This window comes from Melanerpes formicivorus, unplaced genomic scaffold (genome assembly GCF_026170545.1).
Source record: "Melanerpes formicivorus ecotype bairdi unplaced genomic scaffold, bMelFor1.0.p_v2 SCAF_14, whole genome shotgun sequence".
NCBI classification, from domain to species: Eukaryota; Metazoa; Chordata; class Aves; order Piciformes; family Picidae; genus Melanerpes; species Melanerpes formicivorus.
This window is the reverse complement of record NW_027142366.1, coordinates 214,316-233,216: the sequence shown is the minus strand read 5'-3', so window position 1 is coordinate 233,216 and position 18,901 is coordinate 214,316. Positions and strand designations below refer to the sequence as shown.

At 52.7% G+C, this 18,901-nt stretch overlaps 1 protein-coding gene across 5 annotated transcripts in view; it reads left to right on the top strand.

Moving 5' to 3' along the window:
* LOC137445062 (E3 ubiquitin-protein ligase TRAF7) overlaps positions 1-18,901 on the top strand; it is a 29,678-nt gene that overhangs the window by 676 nt on the left and 10,101 nt on the right. Inside the window, exons 2-10 of one of the 5 annotated variants that reach the window (XM_068146467.1) lie at positions 2,319-2,451; positions 7,923-8,038; positions 8,243-8,300; positions 9,243-9,334; positions 12,051-12,167; positions 13,480-13,572; positions 16,032-16,065; positions 17,318-17,501; positions 17,967-18,101. In XM_068146467.1, coding sequence (XP_068002568.1) covers positions 7,961-8,038; positions 8,243-8,300; positions 9,243-9,334; positions 12,051-12,167; positions 13,480-13,572; positions 16,032-16,065; positions 17,318-17,501; positions 17,967-18,101 — 791 coding nt within the window. In that variant the 5' untranslated portion in view covers positions 2,319-2,451; positions 7,923-7,960. Of the gene's footprint in view, positions 1-2,318; positions 2,452-7,860; positions 8,039-8,242; positions 8,301-9,242; positions 9,335-11,534; positions 11,707-12,050; positions 12,168-13,479; positions 13,573-16,031; positions 16,066-17,317; positions 17,502-17,966; positions 18,102-18,901 lie in introns of those variants that run through there. The other 4 variants (XM_068146466.1, XM_068146464.1, XM_068146465.1 and 1 more) reach the window with 4 other exon arrangements.

Genomic DNA, 18,901 nt, shown 5'->3' with positions numbered 1-18,901 from the left:
ACTTTGGTTTCACAGTGGGCAACATTTTGGTGGCACCTCTCAGTAACTTCCTCAAGACAACCGCACAGCTCGGAGCAGGCAGTGAAATTCCACTTCCCTACCTCACTTCAAACGTGCTGTTTAGTCCTGCTTTATTCTCCATCCAGCTCACGGCTGCTGTACCTCTGACAGACTTGCTGTCACAACACTTTTCTTCTGTTTGATTCCCAGCTGTGCCTTGATGATCCTCTTGTGTTGTATGAAAGCCAAAAGTGAGGAATCTTCTTTCAGTTCAGCTTGATTTTTGAGCTGGCATCAAAGGCACAGGCACAGACAGGCTCTGTTGGAGGCCAGTGAGTGTGAGAAGAGAGCTGGTATGGAAGGTAGCTGGGTTTGATGTCTACATAGCACACCAGGGCCAGGCCAGGCTGCTGTACATCCAAGGGGTGCCTCTTGTGAAGAGCTCTGGCCTTGCCGCTATGTTTTGTACTTTGACATTGTTGCCCAACACTTTGTTTCAGTCCCAGCACTTAAATTTTGCCTCCTTGTGTGTTTTCACCCCAAGGCTGTGTTCTCTTCACTCTGCACTAAGCAGAGAGCGTGCCTGTTAGGCAGCCTTTTGCCTTTGAGCCTTGGTCTGTCAGTGACTCCTGCTTACAGCCACAGCGCGTCTGTGGGGTTTTCGGGGAGCCTGGGGGAGTTCCAGAACGTCCTCACTAAGGGAAGCTGTTGTGAGAAAAGTCAACCCCTTCCATGGCAGCTTATGTGGGTCTCTGGGAGCTGTTTGAGGAGGGGAGGTGTTCACAGAAGGTGAAGGTAACCCAACTCACCACCAGAAACTGGGCTGAGTTGTGTCAGGGGCTGTACAGAAATCTGACCCAGGAGAGCTGGAGAGGGACTATTTATAAGGGCCTGTGGTGGTAGGACAAGGGGGGGGTGATTTGAAACTAGAGCAGGGGAGGTTAAGATTGGACATCAGGAAGAAATACTTTAAAGTGAGAGTGGTGAGACACTGGCAGAGGTTGCCCAGGGAGGTTGTCGATGCCTCCTCCTTGGAAGTGCTTAAGACCACGCTGGGTGAGGCCTTGAGCAACTTGGGCTGGTGGGAGGTGTCCCTGCCCATGGCAGGGGATTTGGAACTGGATCTTTAAGGTCCCTTCCAACTCAAGTCATTCTGTGATGATGTCTCCTAACCACAAGTCCAAACACCTGCTTGTCACATTGACAAGGTGACAGACAGTGGTGTTCTCATTGTGCACCTGGGGAGTGGGAGATCAAAGAGGTTTGGGATTTCCTAAGCAGGAAACTGTAGGAGCAGGAAACCATCTGCAGTCTGCTGGACACCTCACCATCAGCCCTGCACAGCAGCTCTGCTTCTTTAGGGTGATTCCCTGGGTTGTCTCTACAAGATTCTTGTTAGGCTGCTTAATATTCAGATCTAGAGAATCACAGAATTGGTTCAGTTGGAAAAGCCCTCTGAGATCATTGAATCCAACCCTCAACTCAACACCACCATGGCCATCAAACCATGTCCCAGAGTGCCATGGCCACACATTACTTGAACACTTCCAGGGATGGTGACTCCACTACCTCCCTGGGCAGCCTGTTCCAATTCCTGGCCACTCTTGCAGCAAAGACATTTTTCCTAATCTCCAACCTAACCCTCTGCTGGCACAGTTCCAGGCCATTTCCTCTCTTTCACCTGATACTGGGGAGAAGAGACCAAGTCCCACCTCACTCCAACCTCCTCTCAGGGAGCTGTAGAGAGCGATGAGGTCTCTCCTCAGCCTCCTTTTCTCCAAACTAAACACCCCCAGCTCCCTCAGCTGCTCCTCCCCAGCCCTGTTCTCCAGACCCTTCTCCAGGGTGAAGGAACCAGGTTTGGGAACCACCAACAGAAGGTGAGAAACTCAAACCCTTTTTAAGGTGAGCAATAGGCTGTTCATAGAATGGTTTGGGTGGGAAGGGACCTCCAAAGCTCATCCAGTCCAAGCCCTGCAGGCAGCAGGGATATCCCCCACTAGATCAGGTTGCCCAGAGCCCTGTCCAGCCTCAGCTTGAACAGCTCCAGGCATGAGGCCTCAGCTCCCTCCCTGGGCAACCTGTTGCAGTGTTCCAGCAGCCTCCTTGGAGACCTCCCTGCTCAGAGGAATAAATCCATGTGTATGCTGTGAGAGGGGTTGTTTTGTTTCTGCTCTGGCCTAAACCTCCCCAGTTTGGGAGCAGCCAGGGCAGAGCTGGGAGGCAGCAGCGCAGGGATTGGCTGAGCCGTGGGATTTTCCAGCTGGATTTACATATCGCCCACTGCTCCGCATGCCTTTCTGTTTACATCACTGCAGAGCCATGCACACAGCTCACACAGATAGAGGAAGAGACATTTTGACCGAGGAAAGCCCTTCCCACAGCTGAGCAACTTGATCAGGGTGGCTTTTTGCTGGGCTTCGCTGCTCCATGCCGGCTTGGATGGCCAGGGTGAGTTTCCTCCAAGGTGCTGGAGGTCAGGGTTGTGCCAGGGTTACCTGGGAAGCTGCTGTGCTGTAGTGGTTGTGGACAGCAGTGAGGGAGAGGAACTGTTTTCATCCCTGTGTCTAGGTCCTGGTGAAGCAGCTGGAGGGATCTGAAATCCACTTTAGAGGTGGGCAGCTGTTGCATGGCCAAGCCGGGGCTGTGTTACTGCTGAATTTGTGATCCTTCAGAGTGACCTTTGCAAGGACATGTGAGGCTTGACTCTGCAGCCACCCTGAGACTGTTTCTGGTGGTTTCAGAACTGAGAAGCCCTCCATGTTCTTTAAGCAAAGCTGGGAACAAAGAAGCCAAGTTTGTGAGGAGAGATGGTACTTCTCTGCCTCCCTTGTGCACCTGAAGTCCCCATAGCTGCCATGGAGCTGCTGCTGCTTTGGGGGTGTAACTGAGTTACAGGCTTCCTAGTGCGGTGTTAGGTGTTTGTGGGACACCAAATGGTGCTTCTGAAAGTTGTCAGTAGATTTGCCGTGGTGGAAGAGGCATGCAAATGCTCAGGGAGCTGGAGCACTTCTGCTGTGGGGACAGGCTGAGGGAGCCGGGGGTGTTCAGCCTAGAGAAGAGAAGGGAGACCTTAGAGCAGCCTGCCAGTGCCTCAAGGGGCTGCAAGAAGGCTACAGAGGGACTGTTCCCAAAGGCCTGCAGGGACAGGACCAGGGGCAGTGGTTTGAAATGAGAGCAAAGCAGATTGAGATTGGATGTGAGGAACAAGTTCTGCCCCAGGAGGCTGCTGGAGCACTGCAGCAGGTTGCCCAGGGAGGGAGCTGAGGCCCCATGCCTGGAGCTATTCAAGGTGAGGCTGGACAGGGCTCTGGGCAACCTGATCTAGGGGAGGATGTCCCTGCTGCCTGCAGGGGTGGGACTGGATGAGCTTTGGAGGTCCCTTCCAGCCCAAACCATTCTGTGATGTGTCCATAACCACTGGTGTCTTCAGGAGCTGAGGGTTCAGTACTTATTTATCAAAGGGCAGGACATCACTAGTCTGAGTGGAGTTTCCCCAGCTCATGCTACCTGTGATCTTTTCCTCAGTCCACTTAGCACTGGAGTGTTAACCAGTGTAGCTGTCTTCTGTTGTGCTCTCCTGCTTGTTCTCAGTGCCAAAGGTCAAGGAAGCTGTACAAAAACAAGAGCAGGTGGCAGATTTATTGGGTTGTTTCTTTGTGAAGGTGCTGTTGCACCTTGGATGGCTCTTCAGCCTGCTCTGATTGCACCCAGAGAGGGCAAGCAGGAGTGTGTGTGGACATTTGAAAGCTTCAGAGGATGTTGGGGGAGACTGGGGATGGAAGTGAAACCTTGTACAGACTGAACAGTGATTATGAGCTCAGGTTTCTTATCCTGGGAGAATCCCATCATGAGTGCTTAAAGCTTTCCAGGGAAGGGCAAAGCCACCTGTCAGGCAGAGTGTCTTGACAAGCCCTCAGACTGCACAGCAGTCAAGGAATGAAGTAGGGAAGAAACTTTGGGCACCTTAGGTCTAGCAGCATGGCTCCAGGAAAGGAAGATGCAGGATTTTGGGGTTTCCAGGTGAGACAAGTGTTCCTCTGGCATCCTGGAATGACATGTGATGCAGCATCTGCTAGAAACCATCCCTCTTAGAGCATTTATTGATGGTGAACTCGTTTCCCAGGCCAGCTGAGAGCAGGCTTTTGAACTCTGGTGCATTAACAGCCATGGGTGGGCCTTGTCTGGCTAAGGACAGATGAGCTTCTGGTTTTCATGGTCCAGTCTCTCAAACCCAGCTTTGCCAGGGTGCTCGTGTTGGAGGTGAGAGATGTGCAAGTGAGTTGGGGATTTGGTGAGGGATTTTGTGTGAGCTCCTGCTGCCCCTGATCAGCTAAGGTGGAAGCCCTCCAAGCAAGAGCTTTGCTTCTTGAGGTACTGTCCTGCTAGGACACAGGCTGAATGTCCCCAGAAGCCAGACCTTGCTGCTCTCCTGGCATGTCTTAGAGGTGTTTTTTCCATGAGCTGCAAACCCATCTATCTGCTGGATTCCTGCAGACCAGTTTGCAGCAGAGACTCAGCCAGCTCACAAGACCCCATGGGCTCTTGGCAGCTCCTCTGCCAAGCGAGGCTGGGGAGCACCAGTGAGCACCAGTTGTGGTGTGCTTGTGTAGGTGACCATTCTTGGCTTCTGAAGCGCAGTCTCTTACCTCATGACCTGCCTTCCCCCTCAGGAAGCAGCAGCAGCTCTGAGATTTTTTTTTGTTTTGGAGGCTGTGAACCTGACCAATTTCTGCTGTCTGCTTGCTTCAGTTTGCAGGCAACACCAAGCTGAGTGGAAGTGCCTGGGGATAGCAGAGTTCTACAGAGGGAACTGCACAGGCCAAGGCTGGTGGCATGAGGTTCAAGGCCAAGTGCTGGCTCCTGACCTTGTGTCACAACAACCCCATGAAAGCTCCAGGTCTTGTGTCACAACCCCCAACCCATGAAAGCTCTAGGCTGGGGGCAGAGTGGCTGCAAACTACCTCATGGAAAAGGATCTGGGGGTGTTGGTTAACAGCAGCTGAAGATGAGTCAGAGTGTGCTCAGGTGGCCAAGAAGGTCACCAGCAGCCCGGCCTGGATCAGCAATGGTGTGGCCAGCAGGAGCAGGGCAGTGATTGTGCCCTTGTACTGGGCACTGGTGAGGCTGCACGTCGAATCCTGGGTTCAGTTTTGGACCTTCACTCCAAGAAGGACATTGAGATGCTGTAGCAGGTCTAGAGAAGGGCAGTGAAGCTGGGGAAGTGTCTGGAGAAATTCTGAGAAGTGGCTGAGCCTTGGGGTTCCTCAGCCTGGAGAAAAGGAGGCCAAGGGGAGACCTTCTGGCTCTCTACAACTCCTTGAAAGGAGGTTGGGGCCAGCTGGAGGTTGGTCTCCTAAGGAACAAGGGACAGGACAAGAGGAAATGGCCTCAAGATGCCTCAGGGAGGTTTGAGTTGGACATGAGGAACAATTTCTTCCCCCAAAAGGTTGTCAAGGCCTAGCCCAGGCTGTCCAGGGCAGTGGTGCGGTCCCCATCCCTGGAGGGGTTTCAGAGCTGTGGAACTGCGGTGCTGAGGGCCATGGCTGGGTATTGACCTGGCAGTGCTGGGGTAAGGATTGGACTGGCTGATCTTGGAGATTTTCTCCAACCAAAACCATTCTGGGATTCTGCATTTTCTGCCCACCCAGAGCAGCTGGATTAGAGATTCCATCTCATGTGCTGTGGGTGCCCTGCTTTAGCAGAGGGGGCTGGACTGGATGATCTCCAGAGGTCCCTTCCAGTCCCCACTGCGCTGGGATGCTGGGATTCTGTGTCTGAGATGTGAAGGAGCTGCCAGGGATGTCTTCCCTATTGAAATGCTTCCTGTGTGTGGTGATTGCAGAGATTTGGGCTGCAAACAGATGCTGGTGTGGTGGTTGCTGTTCTGCAGCTTGGCTGAGAGCTCACTCAACATTTTTTCCATTCCTCTGGTTTCTGCTCAGAGATGAGGAGCAGGCTCCCTGCTGCTGCTTGCAGGTAGGTTGCTCAGCCAAGCTGCAGAGCTAGGGACGTGCCTGAAGGGAGTGGAAAATCCCTGTGTGCCAGCCCCTGCTCCCTGCCTCCCTTTGGATTTAGCCCAGATCTGCTGGCACTGGAAGGTGTTTTGCCTCTGTTCCAACAGGGCTTTGGGACAGAGTGGCACTGGGGATGTGCCTCTTCATGCCACTTGGCAGTCAGTGGTTATGTGGCTGGCTGGGTCACCCCGAGAGCTGCTCCATGGTGTTTTCCTGACCTGCACAGGAGGCCATGGAATCATGGAGTGGTTGGGGTTGGGAAAGCTCTCTGCCATCAACCCAATGCCACCATGGCCATTGAACCATGTTCTGAAGTGCCATGGGAGGAAGCAGAGAGCTCCAGTGGCTTGTCCAAGGCTGCAAGAGCATAAGAGGCCGAGTGGGGCTCAGATTCCACAGAATCCCAGAATGCCAGGTTGGAAGTGACTTTAAGGATCATCTGGTCTGACCTTTCTAGGTGATAGTGCAGCTGGCCCAGCACCCTGCCAAGCTGAATCTTCAAACTGCCCAGTGTAGGGGAGCCCACCACTTCCACTGGGAGGTGGTTCCATGAGGTCTATTCTCATGGGGAGATATTTTCCCCTGGAGTCCAGTGGGAATGTCCCCAGCAGTAACTTGTCCCCATCCCCCCTTGTCTTTGCCATGGGACTCCTGTACAAAGGGAATCTCCATCCTCTTGGCAGCCACCCTTTACATGCTGGAACACCTCATGTGGCCACAGGCAGCCAGTACCCCAAATTCTTGCCTGCCCTCTTGCCCACCACCCACCCCCCCTTGCCTTCTGCTGTCTGTGCTCTGAGGAGCCCCGGTTGGGAATAAACAGTTTCTGATGACCAAACTTGCTGCTTGCTGGAGCCCAGCTTTGAACATGGGCAGGTCTCTATGATGCAGCAGCACAACACTGCTTCATTCCTGCTGTTCTTGAGACAACTCCAACAGTTCTGCTTAGCCTCTCCTGAGGGATCTGACATTTGCAGGCAGCCAGGACACTGCTCTCAGATGTGTGGAAAACATCCAGATCCTTGTTTTTTATTTGATTTAGGGGTTTTGGTATGGTTGGGTTTTCTTTGGAGTTTGGTTTTGGTGTTTTGGGGTTTTTTGTTGTTTAGGTTGTAGCTTTTTCTGAGAGTTTAGATCTGAGCAGTGATTCCCTGGCCTGGGCTGCTGCTTGACTGACAGACAACTGCAGTGAGCTCCACAAAGTGCTGTGTCAGATGGGGCTGAGCTGGGGTTTTTGGCAGAGATTTGGCTGAGGACAGCTTGAGCCTTGCCTGTGCAGCACTTCAAAAGTGAGTGCAGGACAGGACCAGCCCAGTGTGTCCACAGCCTTCTGCTGAGGCTCTCAGGAGAAATGGATCTGCTCTTGGGCTGGGTAAGGCCCAGGTCACAGATGTGTTCTGTGGTCATGTCTATCCTCCAACCTCAGTAGAGCAAAAGTCTTGTAAGGAGCAGCTGAAGGAACTAGGAGTGTTCAGCCTGGAGAAAAGGAGGCTGAGGGGAGACTTCATTGCTCCCTATGCCTGCCTGAGGGGAGACTGGAGCCAGGTGGGTTGGTCTCTTCTCCCTAGTGACAAGGCAAGGGGAAACAGCGTCAGGTTGCCCCAGGGGAGGTTTAAGTTGGACATTAGAAGAAATGTCTTTACTGACAAAGTTGTCAAAGGCTGGAACAGGCTGCCTAGGGGGATGGTTGAGTCCTCATTTCTGGAAGTTTCAGAGCTGTGGAGATGTGGTGCTGGGGGGCATGGTTTAGTAGCAGGCTTGGTAGAGTTAGAGAAGGGTTGGACTGGATGAACTGAAAGGTCTTTTCTGAGCAAAATGATTCTGTGATTCCATTTGAGTGTAGGTAAATACTGCGACTGAATGCTGCATGAGGATCCATCCAGTGACCCACCCTCTCTTCCACAGAGCAAGCTGCCCATGAATAACCCAAGCTGGCCTAGATTATGAGCTCAAACAAGAGCTCTCGCTACAATCGATTCTCCAGCGGCACACCAAGCATCGCTCCTGAAAACGCTAACGGGGTAAGGCTGGGGCTGCTGCTTACCCTCTCATTCCTTCTGTTGAGAAAATGAAGGTGGTAGTTTTCTTGTCTCTTTAAAAATCCCAGTAGCCACAAGGAAAAGCTGGAAGGTGTCCGTATGCTTTGTCACCAGCTCAGAGAGGGCAGCAGGGCTTTGGGCTGGGCTGCAGTGCCAGGACTGACCTTCACTTTGTCGATATTTCAGACAAGGATGGAAACAACTTTTGGGCCAGCCTACTCTGCTGTGACCACCATCACAAAGGGTGAGTGTATGTGGGCCCACTTCTGGGCTCCCCAGTTCAAGAGAGTCCAGCAGAGGCTATGGAGATGCTGAGGGGCCTGGAGCAGCTCTGTGAGGAGCAAAGGCTGAGAGCCTGCAGAAGAGCAGCCCCAGAGGGGAGCTGAGCAATGCTCAGCAAGAGATAAAGGAGCTGTGGGGCAAGAGGCTGGGGCCAGGCTCTGCTCATGGGTGCCCAGGGCCAGGACAAGGGGCAGTGGGCACAAACTGGAACCCAGAAGGTTCCATCTGAGCAGGAGGAGAAAATTATTTGGGACTGTTCCCAAAGGCCTGCAGGGACAGGAGCAGAGGCAATGGTTTGAAATGAGAGCAGAGCAGATTGAGATTGGATGTGAGGAACAAGTTCTGCCCCAGGAGGCTGCTGGAACACTGCAGCAGGCTGCCCGGGGAGGGAGTTGAGGCCTCATGCCTGGAGCTATTCAAGGTGAGGCTGGACAAGGCTCTGGGCAACCTGATCTAGGGGAGGATGTCCCTGCTGCCTGCAGGGGTGGGACTGGATGAGCTCTAGAGGTCCCTTCCAACCCAAACCCTTCTGTGATTCTATGATCTACAATGTAATTTAGCATCTTCCCAAGAATATCTGGACCTCCCTTGATCAAAACAATTTTTTTTGGTGACTGAGATACTTGGGAGTGTCAAGTTTCCTTTTTAATAGCATTTTGAACCTATGGACCTGGTGGGTTTTCATCTGTGCTCTTCTCTGGGCTGGCCACTTTTCAGCAGGCTGGCAGAGATCAGGCTTGTCCTGCCTGCAGTGATATGGCCAGGTCAGGAGCTGGAGCTGGGGAATCCTTTAGTCTTGTTCAAGGAACACTCAGCTTCAGAGCCTGGCCCGTACTTTGGAAATGTTGCTGAGGAACCTAAATGCTTGCTGTTTTGTTTAATACCATTTTTATTTGCTTTAAAGCTGATGGGACCAATACTTTCAAACAGCATCGTCGGACCCCATCCTCCTCCAGCACCCTCACCTACTCCCCACGAGATGAGGATGATGGCATGGTAGGTGTTGCCAGGAGACCTTCTGCTGACTGGTTTAGCTGGTTGTATGTCAAATGAGAGGTTTCTGGTGCTGCTCTGAACTTCTCTGCTTCCATCATCACTCCCATGCTCTGGGTTGTATCAGAAACAGGTGTTTGCACCATGGGCAGGACCAGCCTCAACATCTCCAGTCTGCTCCCATGGTTGATGCAACAAGGAAGCAGAGGCTAGTTCTGAGCTGGGCCATTAAGCTGGCACTGCTGGTGCTCATTTTCAGACTGCTTGAAGATGGGACATTGCTATAAAGCCCAGGATCTACAAATCCAAGAGGTCTGCTTGAGAGGACATGCTTGCCTCCTACGTGAGCAGTGGGCTCCGGATCTCCTGAGCTTGGGAGAAAGCAGACCTGTTGTCAGCAGGCTCTAGGGCTGTGACCAAGGCCAGTCAGTCTGGAACTGGCCCTGCAGCAATGATCAGAAAATGGTTTCCTATTTCCACCTCCAGATGGGGCTTCTGACCACAGGGAGCAGGCTTTGAGCCTGCAGAGTGGCATGTTGGACACTCCGGAGTGTGCTCAGCTCCTGGGGATTGCATCTTCAGGATTTTCTCACCCAAACCATTCCCACATCTTAACACCTCTGTAGAAAAGCATTTCCCACTTTTGTACTCACATTTCTCATCCCTCACAATCCCTTCTTTGGGGGGAATTTTGTGATCTAATGGGCCTCAGGGTTAGCTACTTAAAGAGAAAATAAATGAGCTAAATCAGTTAAGAACAGCAAGAGCCAAGCAAACCTCAGGGAATGGATGGATAGCTCTGAGGCCTTCTCCTGTCCCTAGTGCTCCAGAACATCTCATGACCACCAGCACCTTTTAGTAGTAGACTTCAAATGAAGGATGAGTAGACTTTGTCAGATTGCAAGATGTAGCTTCCAAGCCAGGGATAAAGCAATCACTGCTCTTGCTGCAGTTACAGACTGGGGTCAGCAATACCATGGAGCTACAACACCGGCTTGCAAAGAGCTTTGTTGTCAGCATCCTGTAAAGGTCCTTCTGTTGCCCTGACATCTTGCTGTGGTTTTTGTGAGCATGGGGTTGGGGGTTTGTTTACTTATATATTTTTTTAAAAAAGTTCTTTGAACATTTCCCTGGTGTCCTTGGCAAATACAGCTCCTCCACCACAGCACTGACCCCATGCTGCTAGGCCACTGTACATCCAAGGAGTGCAGCAAAACTCAGTCCAAAGAGCCAGGCCAGCAGTGGGAAACAGAAGTGTAGAGCTGAGGTCTCTTGAGTCTTAGCCTTGTTTGCTTTGTAACCAGAGAGGTAGTGCTGTCTCCACAGCCCAGATGGGGTGACCTTTGCAGCACAACATAGATCCTAGAATGGTTTGGGTTGGAAGGGACCTCAAAGATCATCCAGCTCCAACCCCCTGCCATGGGCAGGGACACCGCCTACCAGCCCAGGTGGCTCAAGGCCTCATCCAGCCTGGCCTTGAACACCTTCCAGGGAGGGGGCTCCCACAGCCTCCCTGGGCAGCCTGTGCCAGTGTCTTCCCACCCTCCCACACTGGAAAGAATTTCTTCCTTAACGTTCAGTCCCTTCTGCTCTAGTTTCAAATCTCTGTCCCTTGTCCTGTCACTCTCAGCCCTTGTCAAAAGTCCCTCCCCAGCTCTCCTGGAGCCCCTTCAGGTACTGGAAGGCTGCTCTAAGGTCTCCCTGGATTCTTCTCTGCTCCAGGCTGAACAACACCCAACTCCCTCAGCCTGTCCTCACAGCAGAGGTGCTCTCACCCACTGATCATCCTTGTGGCCTCCTATGGACCCTCTCCAACAGTTCCATGTCCTTGTGTTGAGGGCTCCAGGGCTGGACACAGTACTCAGACAGAGTCTCACAAGAGGAGAGTAGAGGAGCAGAATCCTGCTGGCTACTCTGCTTCTGATGCAGCCCAGGACACCGTTGGCTTTCTGGGCTCCAGCACACATTTCCAGCTCACGCCAAGCACCTCATCCACCAGCACCCCAAGCTCCTCTTTGCAGGGCTGCTCTCCATCCACTCCTCACCCCTTGGAGATGCACTGCTGGTTAATATTCCAGGGGCAACATTCCCTCAGAGCCAACCCCGAGGCTGCTGTGAGCAGTGGGGTTTCTCCTGATTGGTGGCTGCCCTGTGCGCTCCCGAGCAGGAAGCGGCAGAGCCTGTCTGTCACCGAATTGAATAGGAGGAAGTCTCCACGCTTACGCAAAGAAATTTGGCAGAAGTTAGATAGGGAGTGAAACAACAAGTGCTGCTGCTGCTGCTGCAGAGCTTCTAGGGACTGCAGGAGTTTCTGGGGGAGATTTCCAAGACTTTCTCTCCAGGATTAGTTCTGCCAAAGTGTTGCTTTGCGGGTGGTAAGTACACGGATGGGCGCACCTTAGAATCTCAGACTTGTTTTGGTTGGAAAAGACCTCCTGAGATGATTGAGTCCAACCATCGACCTAAGAACCATCCAGCTTCCAGAGCCTGATGTGCCTGGGATGTAAATGGCAGCTTGTTGGAGTAAAGTCCAGCCTGAGCCGTACCTGTCCTGCTTCTGGGGGACACTCAGCACAGCTTGGCAGAGTACGTGAGCAAATGAGGCAGCTGAGCTGTGCTACAGGGGGATGTTCACATGCTGAGCTTGAAGTCTGTGTGTCGGGTTTGGAGCAGGAGGAGTTGTCTGCAGTAACCAGAAGTGGTTTTTCTCTCTCTGAAGCCTCCCATCAGCACTCCACGCCGCTCCGACTCTGCCATCTCCGTCCGCTCGCTGCACTCTGAGTCCAACATGTCCCTGCGCTCCACATTCTCACTCCATGAGGAAGAGGAGGAGCCAGTAGGTATTTGGGGTTGTCTGAAGGAGCATTCTGAAGAGGTTCAATGTCAAAAGAGTAGCTTAGTAGGCTCCTGTGAGCACATAGAGCTAGCAGAGGTAGATTTCCCCTCGTGTCTGGGAATGAAAAGCCTGACTGTCAGGTCTCCTGGTTTTAATTTCATTTAATTCTACCACTGACTTCTGCAAGTTACCTTGCTTCCTCATCTGCCCTTTCCCTGTCTGTAAAGGGGAACAATGGTGGGGTTTTTTTCTGCTTCTCAAAACAAGTCTCTGCAAAGCCCTGTGATCTCCTGGCTCTGCTGCAGAGCAGGAGGGGTTTGCAAAGCTTTAGGCTGGTGGTCCAGCCCTGGGCAGAAAGAATACCCTTCCCCACTGATTCAGAGCCCTGGGCTGTGTGGCAGCCACTGCCTCAATTGTAAGCCCCAGGAGGTGGGACTGTAAGTCCCAGCGGTGCAAGGAATTGTCCACATGTGACTCTTGTTAGGGGAAGACACTTTTGAGCTGAGTTTAGCTTGTGACCTGGTAACTAACCCCAAGCTGGATGCCTAGAAGATCAGGCAACATTTTGCTACAGATCTGGGATACAAGGGTGTGTTTGACAGTGAGGAGGCCAGGGGTTTGTGTTTGCATTTTGGAGAGCAGCACCGGGTGAAAAGACAGCCCCAGCTGCTGGGGTTGATTTGAAGTGCTCTGAAATGTGAAGCCCTCTTCTGGTGTGGAGGGGGGAGCTGGGCTGCTCTAGGAGGACATGCTCAGAGCCTGTGCTCTTGCAGTCTCACATGGTTAACAAAACTGGAGAATGAGCCTGCTGCAACAGAAACAAGATTGCTTCTGCTTCATGAGGGAATGGAAGAGCCTTTCCTTCAGGATGTCTCAGAAATACAAAAGGACAAGCTGCTTTGAAACAACTTCTAAACTCCAGGCTTGGTACAGGGAACACTTTTGCTAAGGAAGTGCTCAGTACAACTAAGGAGAAAGTACCAGGCAGTGTTGTTCACATGGTTCTGGTGGCAAAACAGTTGGTCTGTGCAGCTGATGTTGGGTCCTGATCCTGCCAGCTGCTGCTGGCCCCCAGTCTGTGTTGAGCTGGGGGTCTCCAGCCATTCCAAGTTCATTCTTCCCCTCTCTCTTAAATACTGGAGGTCAGCAGGTCCAGACAGAAGTTTATTCTGAGATAATGAGTCCCTAGTGTGCCCCAGGCTCCCCAAGGCTCACTGCTAAAGAGTGGGTCTGCTCCTTCTGCAGCGCTGGAGGCTCTGGCATTTGGATTGATCCTTGTGCTCTCTCTGTCCCTTTCTCCCCTCCTCTGCAGGAGCCACTGGTGTTTGCTGAACAGCCCTCTGTGAAGCTTTGCTGCCAGCTGTGCTGCAGTGTGTTCAAGGATCCAGTCATCACAACCTGTGGGGTAAGGCAGTGCTCTGGGTTCCACAGATGTCCTGTCTGAGCTATGGGCAAGCCCTGACTATCCCCAGTACCTGAGGAAGCAAAGAGGAGGCCCTCTGCCTGGGGAAGCTGGAGCAGGGGTGCTGATGAACAGGTGTTGAATTTGCCCCCAGGGCAGCTCTGAAGCTGTTTGCAGGAGGGTGTGGGGTATTCTGTACCCAGGAAAGCCTGACTGACTTCTCCCAGGAGAGCAGCACTATCAGCCTCCCTCTCCCAGCCACCCTTAGTCTTCTTGGTGTGATTTCACTGAGGTCTAAAACTCCTCATTCCCTGTCCCAAAGGGTTTGGGGGGCAGGGGTGGGGGGAAGCTGCCTCCTGGCCTCCCCAGGAAGGGCTGCTCTTAAGCTGTGGAGAAAATGTGGTCTTATAAAAGAAGAATGTCTTGAAGATTCATTTAGTTAATGCTTGCAGAGGGACTTGAGCTCCTCTAATGAAAGGCACAGAGAGTGATGAATATTCTTCAATATCCCATTTTCCTGGGATTTAATAGAAGCTGTATATTGCTCCTGCTTCTGGGCTGCAGATGAAGAAAGATGGCACTATGACAGTCTCTCTAGGAGGCTTCTAGCTTCTAACATGCTTCTGATGGCCTGACTGGAGCTGGAGCAGCAGAAAGCAGAGAGCAGGGCTGTTTATTGTAGTGAGAGTGCTATCCCCAAAGGTGCTGGAAGTTGGTGTGCAGCTTGGCTCCAGCGGTTCAGTGAGCAGCTCTTCATGGAGATGCTGAGATTTAGTGGTTAATATGGAAAAATCAAGTCTGCTGCAGGAAGCAAGCTGGCTTCATCTGCAGTCCTGCTTTGGCAGCTCTGCTGAGAGCACCATGCAGCTGCAGAGGGCAGGAAAAGGCCACGTGAGCGGGGCAGCAGATAACAGCTCTGAAGAGGGACTTGCAGCCTCTCCATTTCTGCTGCCAAACACTGGGAATGTGGCTGAGGAGGCTCCAGGGAACCCACAGGGCAAGTTCAGGGCCAGTGAAATGCTGCAGCCTTTGTTTCTCTCTTTGTATTCATTTTCAGGTTGTATTTGCTACTTTATTGTTGCTACTTGAATTGTTCTGCTGTAATAACAGAGAGATGCTTCAAGTGGCAAAGTTGTCAGTGGATTGAATGTGTTTACAAAGCAGCTGGCAGCAGGACAGCTTCAGCTGTGTTAGAAGAGCTACAGAGGAATGGCTATGTGTGATGGGCTGACAGGCCAAGGACAGGGGGAGACAGGGTTGTTCTGGTCAGAAAAGCCCTCAAAGATCATTGGGGCCATGGTGGTGTTAGGTTGAAGATTGGACTCAAGTGCCATAGCCTCATGTTTCTTAGGCACCCCCAGGAATGGTGACTTCTCCCAGCTCTTCCCTTTGAAGACTTCTCAGGGAGGTGAGAGGAATGACATGGACTGCAGGAGAGAAGAAACTCCATGCAGACTGTTGGAGTGGGTCTGGAGGAGGCTACAAAGATGGTCAGAGGCTGGAGCACCTCTGCCACAAGGACAGGCTGAGATAGTTGGGGCTATTCAACCTGGAGAAGAAAAGGCTCTAAGAGGGCTGCTCTGAGGTCTACAGGAGTGCTGGGGAGGGACTTTTGACAAGGGCTTGGAGTGACAGGACAAGGGACAGTGGTTTGAAACCAGAGCAGGGGAGATTGGACATAAGGAAGAAATTCTTTCCAGTGTGGGAGGGTGGGAAGACACTGGCACAGGCTGCCCAGGGAGACTGTGGATGTCCCCTCCCTGGAAGGTGTTCAAGGCCAGGCTGGATGAGGCCTTGAGCAACCTGGGCTGGTGGGAGGTGTCTCTGCCCATGGCAGGGGGGTTGGAGCTGGATGATCTTTGAGGTCCCTTCCAACCCAACCCATTCTAGGAGTCTCTGCATATCAGTGTGGCAGAACACACCCATGGCTTGGGCTTGCACTGTGATCATGACCTGACCCTGATCAGGGCAGAGCCCTCAGAGCTTCAAACTATGTGCTCAATACTCTCAGGAATAGAACCACAGAATCATCTGTCTGGAAAAGACCTTAAGATCATCAAGTCCAACCAGAACTTAACATCCCTCTGCACACAACTCATAGGCCGTGTCCCTTGGCACCTCATCCAAACAGCTTTTAAACCCCTCTAGGGATGGTGACTCCATCACTGTCCTGGGCAGCCTGGTCCAGTGCCTAATGACCCTTTCAGTGAAGAAAATTTTCCTGCTATTTAATCTAAACCTCCTCTGGTGCAACTTGAGGACCTGTATTTCAGTCATATCTGCCTGAGCAAGCAGCTGGTTTTTGCCCTGTGGAGCAGACAGAGGAGCTGTGAAGCAGGCAGCTGCTGAGGCCCCTGAGCCCACAAGCTCTGCTGCCTCCCACCTTTCCCATCCTTAGCCAGGGGGAATAGTTTGTCCCATATTGTCAAGGCTGACACTGCTGTTCCTCTTTGTCTCCACAGCACACGTTTTGCAGAAGATGTGCCTTAACATCTGGTGAGTGCAGAGCTCTTCTGGTGTGGCACAGCCACCAGGCTGCTGTCTTCTGCTTGGTTTGCTCTCACTTAAAAAAGAAATGCACAGAAAGATGTCTGACAGGCTGAACCCAAACTGGCAGCCAGGGGCTGGGGCAGGACTGGCTCTGCAGCTCCCAGCCGCTCTAGCATGGGTACTAAAGAGCTGTGCCCAGATCTTGGGCACAGGATGTTCTCAAATCCTGGAATATGCCATGGATAATCCCAGGATAATGCATGCCTCGCCCAGAGCTGACCCACTGGTTTCTGACAGAAAGCTTTCTGTGGCTGCCTAAGGAACAGGGGGGGCTGTGTTTGGCAGAGACCCATCCAACCCCTCCTTCCTCCCCAGCAGCCCACTAGTGCCAGCTCTGCCTGAGCCCCTGCACAGCAACACACAGAGCTGCTTTAGCTCACCCAGCTCTGCCAGAAACCTGATGGAGCCCAAGCGCCTGGCTGCTGGCCTGCTCTAAGCAGCTCCTGCTTGGTATGGACTATATACTACAACAAAGACTTTCTTTGGCATGAGCCTGGGACCTCCTTGGAAAGCCCTTGTTTAGCACAAAGCCAAACCCTTAGTATGACCGCAACAGCAAGCCCTGAGGAGCTCCCACAGGGAGTCCAGCAAACCAGCAGCTCTTTCTGCCTGAAGATGTTCATCTTCCACACATAAGGGTCCTTCTGCTTTGCACCAGTGCTCTGTCACCACTTTGTGCTGCGTCAGTCCTGACCAACAGATGAGCAGCAGAAGGCTTTGCAGTAGAAGGCTTTGCAGTTGCTACTCTTTGTTGCTCGGTGGTGCCTCTGCCCTCAGAGCTCCTGTCTCTGCCTCACTGCAGCCTCTCTGGGCTGCAGTGTCCAGCTGGCAGCAGAGTCCCAGGCCTGGGTGGGCAGTGGGTTGTGTGGTTTGTGAGCATGGCCTGTGAGTCCTCTCACATCTCAGCAAGCACAAGGGAGCCTTGGGTTAGTGTGGCCGCCTTGTATTGGCATCTAGATGAAATTGTTGTGGGTTAACATAAACTCTTAGCTCCTCACCAAGCCCCCAGATATGCCAGAGAGGATGGCATGCAGGCCTCGAGTCAGCATTCATTGCCACCCGCCTGGCAGTTGGCCATCTTGGCCCAGGAAGGCAAAAGAAAAACATCTCCACTCTGAAGCTCCTGGAAATGCTTCCTGCAGCATCTCAATCCTTGCTGACTCTCCCTTTTTTCCCTCTTCCACTTCTCTACTGGCAGAGAAGTGCCCTGTGGACAATGCCAAGCTGACAGTGGTGGTGAACAACATCGCGGTGGCGGAGCAGATCGGGGAGCTCTTCATCCACTGCAAGTACGGCTGCCGGCCCGCCGCCAGCAGCAAGCCTGCTGCCTTTGAGGTGGACCCCCGGGGATGTCCCTTCACCATTAAGCTGAGTGCCAGGAAGTAAGTGGCTTGTTAGCAGTGGGAAAGGTTTCCACCACCAGCAATCTGCTGTTGGTAATCTGAGCTGCCCTGCCTGGAGAAGAGGAGGCTGAAGGGTGACCTTCTGGCTCTCTACAACTCCCAGGAAGGAGGTTGGAGCCAGGTGGGGGTTGGTCTCTTCTTAGTCTCAGGTGATAGAATGAGAGGAAATGGCCTGAAATTGTGCCAGGGGAGGGTTAGGTTGGACATGAGGAGCAATTTGTTTGCTGCCAGAGTGGTCAGGGACTGGCACAGGCTGCCCAGGGAGGTGGTGGAGTCCCCATCCCTGGAGGTGTTCAAGAACCATGTGGCCATAGTTCAGTGGCCGTGGCGGTGCTGGGTTGGTGGTTGGACTCGATGATCTTGGAGGGCTTTTCCAACCAAACCAGTTCTGTGATTCTATGATTTTTGCTGAATCTCCCTGTTCCTGCCTCTCTCCCTGGACAGAGATCATGAAAGCAGCTGTGACTACAGGCCTGTTCGCTGCCCCAACAACCCTAGCTGCCCACCTCTCCTGAAGATGAACCTGGAGGCACATCTGAAAGAGTGTGAGCACATCAAGTGTCCCCACTCCAAATATGGGTAAGGAGCTGCTGCTTTGTGGTGGGCAGGAGGTGGAGGCACTGTGCTCATTTCTGAGCTGCTTTGGGAGATAGCCCCATGGGCTCTGAGCAGCTGTTCACTGGCCTGAGGCTGAGATCAGGCTTGCAGGGCTTGCAGAAGGCAGACCTGAGACTCCTGTTGAGAACAGGCCAGTCACGCTGCCCTGCTGGCAGCTGAGGAGGAGGATGAAGAGTTGTGTGGGCAGAACAACCAGCTGAAGGAGAGGCAGAACCATGGTTGTGGCCAAAGCCATTCAGGGAGGAGGATGAGCACCAGAGCAATGCAAACACCATGACGGTGTCCTTCAAACCAGTCCTTCTTTCAGGGCAAGGGAAGTGCTGCTCAGCCTCAAAGGGCTGATGGTCACCCCAGTCAGGGCTGAATGTTGCCTGCAGGACACAGAGCTGAGGTTCTGGAGCAGGAGGATATATCTTGGCAGAAGCAGAGCAAGGCGAGTCCTGACAGAGCTGCCCTTCTGCAGGCCCCAGTCAGTATCTACTGAGGGCAGCTGCTGTTTTTAACACTGCTTTTAATGACTCCCAGGCTGGACTCTTAGCTGGACTGACACCACATTCTGTCTCTTGCCCAAGATCTGCTTTCCCTTGCAACTCCCTAGACAGGCAGGCAGTTCAGTTTGGGGCCAGTGCACTGACTGGAAGAATGGGAGCTGCTTGGTCTCTCTGTTGCCCTGCACCCTACAGGATGGTGAACCACAGCTTCTGGTAGGAGGAGCAGATCAGCTGGGAACCCACAGAGGCTCAGACCTCTCTCTGAGGAGC